This window comes from Blastomyces gilchristii (genome assembly GCF_000003855.2).
Source record: "Blastomyces gilchristii SLH14081 genomic scaffold supercont1.19, whole genome shotgun sequence".
NCBI lineage: Eukaryota > Fungi > Ascomycota > Eurotiomycetes > Onygenales > Ajellomycetaceae > Blastomyces > Blastomyces gilchristii.
This window is the reverse complement of record NW_003101664.1, coordinates 56018-62320: the sequence shown is the minus strand read 5'-3', so window position 1 is coordinate 62320 and position 6303 is coordinate 56018. Positions and strand designations below refer to the sequence as shown.

Below are 6303 nucleotides of genomic sequence, written 5' to 3'. Positions count from 1 at the left end.
TTTTTTTCTTTCTCTTTCTTTCTCTTTTTTTCTTTCTCTTTCTTTCTCTTTTTTTCTTTCTCTTTTTTTTTTTTTTTTTTTTTTTATTGTGATTTTTTCTTGTTGTTTTGTTTTTTATTTTTTTATTATTTTTTATATTTTATATTTTTTTTTTTTAATTAAAATGATATTAATTATAATCTGTGTTTAAAAAAGTAATAATATTTAATAACACTCTCTATTGAATTTTCAACAAATGAGCACTATGTTATAATATTATGTAAGTAAGAAATGATTTCATGATCTCATTTAATATCATTTTCAATAATGAGATCAGAATGAAAATGTGATTAAGAATTTAAATATATTCTTTATCTAAGACTAGATTTTTATTTGAAAAGTGAATCTGAGATCTTTAATATTTGAAATAACATGATTTGAGATCAATGTAATGAACATAAATCATGATCAGAAGTAATGCTTTTAGACAATGTAATAACTGTAAAGTTTGATTCTGGTCTCAGACACAGTCACACAGTCAGTCTAACTCAGCAGCAGTCTGAGCAGAGCTCAGATGTGCCGCGGGAGAGGAACTACAGATTGAGCTTCTCAGAGTCACTGTCTCTGAAATCAAGCTCTCCCCGGGTTCCTCTCTGAATGACCACATGAGGTCATACACCACTGTATTGACTGGGGGGAGAGGCGGCGTTGCAATAGCAGTGAGAAGAGCAGGGAACAGACCAGATGCAGATGCACCAGCTGGCAGAAGAGACAACACCTCACTGCAAGGCACAGCAACTACCACCATGGCTGCAAGAGAAGCAGGAGAAGATGTGACAATGAGAGCAGTGCTCCTGCAGCTCATTGACATCACTGCCTTCAACCTGGCTTTTCTAACAGTCACAGAGGCCGCAGCTGCACCACAAAGACATTTACTCACTAGAAAACATCAGAATAAGCCCCTTATTATCTCTCAAGTGTGGTTCGGAAGAACGTACGACCGTCGGATAATAACGCGGCCGCTTCCGAACTAGCTTACGAGTGTAGAGAGGGCCATAGCGGCCACTAATTAATTTAGTGTATGATATTACAATATATAAGAAGCCGGTGTACACCTGTAATTGTATGCTGACTTAAGTAATCTTTGAATCACATCTGATAGCATGTCTAAAAACTGATAAGAAGTGTAGACTTCTTCAGAGTGTGATAATTCTGTCTATGAAGTGATTTATAGTTATCATATCAGTGTGATTCTAGAATATCTTAAAAGAGAGTATATGAAGAGCAGTGAGTGAAAGAGCATCTGATTAATGCTGCTTCACTTATTAGAGAAAAACTTCATACTCAGATAAATGTTATGTATGTGAACAGATGAGATGTGAGAAAAGAAATGAGAGTGATGAATCAGATTTAAAGAAGACTACTCTTCACTTAAAGAAATAAAAGAAGAAGTGATTATCACTGAAGTTATATAATAATAACAGATAGTGATATAATGATATAGTGATAGAATAATATACTGATATAATAACACAGTAATATAATAATAGACATTGTATAATTAACAAGAAATTATCAAAATAAATATCTTTTCTAGCTAATATGAACAACACTCTTCTCTGCTATCTGAATCAGAAGATATGCAGAATCTCTCAGAGAGTTTACTTAAAGTAGTAAGAAAAGTGACTGAAACTGCTGAACTGAAATTGAAGCTCTGTATATGTATAAGAATTCTAAACAAGATCAAGGCCTTGTGTACACAGTGACAGGCTGAGACAGAAGTTAAATAATAATTAACATTCACTGTGAATTAAGTATTCACTATAAAGAGCTTCATTGATGTAATCATCATTATTAATAAGAATAGAGAAAATCAGATCTTAGATCTGCAGCAGAAGATTGAATATTTATACAGATAAATAACTATGCTGAATCTGAAGATCTTATCACAATTATTCATAATCTCTTCAGAAGTATACACATCATCAGAGACTGCTGTACAGAATGAGAATCTGAGTATAAGATATATTAAGTTAGAAGATCTGCTGAAGTCATTAAGCTTTAATAGCAATTAAAAAAATAATGCTGCAATCAGCTGACTAAGTCAGATATAATTATATTATCAGATTAAATATGAACTTACAGATAGATAGTTAACAGAATTTTAACAAGTCTTAAGATCTGCTGTGTTTCTACATGAAAAAGCAAAGTCATTATAAATGACTGATGAAAAGATGAATCTTACAGATCTGAAATAATATTCATTCTTATAAATATGAAATGAGTTTTTCAAATGAATCTTATATAACTTTGAGAAAGTGAATATATAAGATAAGTGTTATAAATACTTCACTGAGTGTAGATAAGTAAGTAATCTTATATTATACTTCACACACTTCAGCTTATACTATCTCATATTAAATGAAGAGCTTTTAATATCTTTCTATTTACAGATCTTCATTCATAGTCTTATATCTGAGTTAAGAGCAGAATGAAAATGCTTAATCTCACAGTCAGACACAGTGAAGAAAGTGTATAATATTCTCATTATATGAGAATAAGTAAGTCAATTATAATAGAAAATACTGTAATCAAGTATGTCTCAGTGAAGAACAGATAATCAGACTTCTATGACATAAGTTACACACTTAGATATAATGAATCTAGATCTGAATGCTATCACTAAAGCACTGAATTCTCTGAAAAAGAAATTCTCTGAGTGAAAATCTTAATATTGTAAACATTGAGCTTACTTCAACTGCAGATGTTAAAATCATGATATAAAAGATTACACTCAGTGTATACAGTTAAGAGAAGTAAGAGAGTTAAAAAACTAGCAGAATCAGTGAGCTCAGAGATACTTACTGATATTCTATGAAAAGTCTTTAAAGTGAAAGAGATGTCTGTGTTAGATGACTCTCTGAATTCTGTGAATGTCAAGAGAAAGCAGGCTTCTGACTGAGATGCAGGTGAGAATGATGAAGTGAACACTCATCTCAATGTCTTAGAGCCTGAAATGTTAATGTATAAGAGACACTTAAGTAAGAATTGAGAGATGACTGTAAAAGTATTAGTGAATATAGAAGCTTCTATATAATATATTAATAATTATATAATCTGAAGATTGAAAGAGATTCACTGAGTGAAGAATCTCTGATATATAAGATTATCTGATAACTGATATTTGATATCATCTGTAAGAGTAAGAGTTCCCTTGCACTTTAAAGAATGACCTTGCTATATTTGAGCATAAGAGCTGTAGAATGTGAAATATGATCTTATTCTCAGACTCAATTGATTTCAAAGATTCAATCTGCAGATTCAATGACATACATGTCATATACAGTTGACTGATAGAAAGAAAACAGTTCATACAATTCTACTAACTGATATGAGAAGGATATTTCACATCTCTGATATAGAAGAATTAAATCTGCTTATATATTAATAAGTAAAGAGAATAATTCATAAGATCTTATCTGAAAGCATTCTGTATATCATACAGAATCTGAAAGTGAAGAAAACCAAGATAAAAGATATATAGAAGAATAAGTGTATGAAGAAGCTTCTGAAGAAGTATGAGAAGATCTTCTGAACAGATCTTTCACTGAAATTATCACTGAAATGAGGATTCATACATGAGATTGACACAGGGAACATAAAACCAGTCAATCAGAATGCATACTCTCTGTCACAAATACATCTTGAAGAATAGAAGTATCAGATCACTGATCTTCTAGAATATAATCTTATACAATTCTCATCAAGCATGTGAGGCTTTTCAGTTCTATTCATGAAAAAGACAGATAAGAAGTGATGAATATGTATCAATTATTAAGCACTTAACAAGCTTATGATTAAGAATGAATATTCACTGTCATGAATTCAACAACAGTTGAATATAGTTGAAAACACTTGATATCTATTAAAGATCAATCTTCTCTCAGAATACTGACAGATTTATATAGATGAACTGTCAGTCTTATAAACTATGTTTAATACATAATGAGAGAAGTTTAAATTCCTGGCAATGTCATTCAGTCTGACAAATGTGTCTGTTATCTTTCAAATGATGATGAATACAATTCTTTATAAATAGAATAAAATCTCATATCTTATATATCTCAATGACATTCTAGTCTTTTCAAACTCATATAATGAATATCTGAAGTATCTTAATAAAGTGTTTATAACTCTGGCAGAGCATAAGCTCTATATCAAATTAACAAAGTATGTGTTTGAAATGAAAGAGTTAAAGTTCATAGAATATGTAGTAAATGATGACTGTATACACCTTATTTCAGAGAAATTAGATGTTATAGTGAATTAGCTGTGATTGAGAAATATATATTATATACAACAGTTTCTTGAATTGATCTTATATTACTGCAGATTTATCAAGAATTTCATATAAATATCTGCATCACTCTCAGATCTCTTAAGAGAAATGAATGCAAATCTGCAAAAGAAGAAGTTTTATTCAATTATCTGAAATATTATATATAAAGAGGCTTTTCTCACACTGAGAGAACATGTAATAACATTCTCAGTGCTTATTTAATCAGATTGTAATAAACCTTTCTACATTGAGATGAATGCATCTGAATAGGCTATTGAAGACACTCTTCTATAAATGAATAAGAATGACAAGCTGCATCTGATGATATATAATAATAGAAAACTATCAGGCACTGAGCTCAATTATTCAGTGTATGAAAAGAAATTGCTAGTAATCAAGCATGCACTGACATTGTGAGATAGATATATTGACAACAGATATATAACAACAGTAATCACAGATCATGAAAGCCTTGTCTATCTACATTTAATAATAAAACCTTTCAAATACTTAGTATGTTGAATCTCAAAGTTTCAAGTATATAATCTTTATATTAAATACTGAAAGAGATTGAACACTGTAATGTCTGATATAATCAGTTACAGATCTGATTTCATGAATGAGAGTTCTACAAATCAGGTATAAGAAATGTTTGCATTAAATATGCTGAGAGAATGTAAGAAATTAGAATGAGTGAATATTATAATCTCTTACTTAGAGAATGACAAGATGTTGAATAATAAGTATCTTACAAGAGTAGTAGAAGAGATACTTCTGAACTTTAAGCTGAGAAAATTGAAAAATGATGTTATACTTTACTATAATCTAGAATATGCAGAAGCTCTCTATTTAGAATCTTTATTTAGACATGACTTGATGACTTACATGCATAAGAAATTCAGTCACTTAGAAAGCTCTGAACTCATGAATGTACTTGAATTAAGAGCATACTGATCAAGCATGACTGAGAACATTCAGATATATACTCATGAGTGTCTGAATTATCAGATTGTGAAAGAATCTAAGAAAGAATTAGAATATAAGAAAGTATAACATCAGATAAAGTATACAATACAATTATTTAAACAATGAGAGATGAATCTTATAGACATATTATTACAAATGTTAAATAAAAATTGATGAATAATCACTGCTATTGATTACACTACTGACTGGCCAGTTGTGAAAGCAGTTTCAGAGATGATAGAGAAGATGATGACAAAGTTTCTATATAATAAGATCTATATCAACTATGAAATACTGTACAAGATTCTAACTGATAATGATGTGAACCTTGTAGAAGAAGCAGTGAGGCATTTCATAAGCCAATTACAGATGAGATATTGTAGAACAATATCATATTATTCATGAATAAATGAGAAGATGAAATGCTTGAATGAAATCTTAAATAACATGCTGACAAAATATCTAGTGAGCAAGCCTATGAGACTATGAGATGAATATCTCAGGCAGGTGCTACTGATCACGCGGATTCAATAGTATGCAGTCTTCAAGTGTTCATTATTCTACCTGTTATATGAATTGCATCCGCGCATCCTGAACAATGCTTTGAAAAAGGTGAGAGAGGAAACAGCAGTTGTGAATGCAACAGTTGTGAATGTAACAGTCACAGATGTGGAATCAAGATTGAAAGAGATCAGTCATGCATGTACAAAAGCTAATAAGTTACTCCTGAACTGAGCAATTCAATTGAAAAGAATATGAGACTCACTAGTTAAGAAATTGAGTCTCAAGATGAAAATGTGAGTTCTTGTACACAATGAGAGTTCTGAGAAGTTTCAATCTAGATGATTTGAGTCATATAAAATACTCAAATCACATTCTCTAAGAATATACACATTGAAAGAATCAGAGAGACAGATCTTATACAACTTAATAAATGATTCATAACTTATAAGAGTAAAAATATAAGATCTGAGCAGATTATAATTATCTGCAGCACTATTATCAGTGTTGAAAAAGAA

At 30.5% G+C, this 6303-nt stretch overlaps 1 protein-coding gene across 1 annotated transcript; it reads left to right on the top strand.

Moving 5' to 3' along the window:
• Positions 1 to 785: 785 nt before the first annotated feature.
• On the top strand, positions 786 to 1013 carry BDBG_07395 (uncharacterized protein; the record flags this gene model as incomplete). The annotated part of the gene is made up of 1 exon (XM_002621947.2): positions 786 to 1013. The coding sequence occupies one exon, from the start codon at positions 786 to 788 to the stop codon at positions 1011 to 1013; it is 228 nt and encodes a 75-aa protein (XP_002621993.2).
• Between the last annotated feature and the right edge of the window lie 5290 nt (positions 1014 to 6303).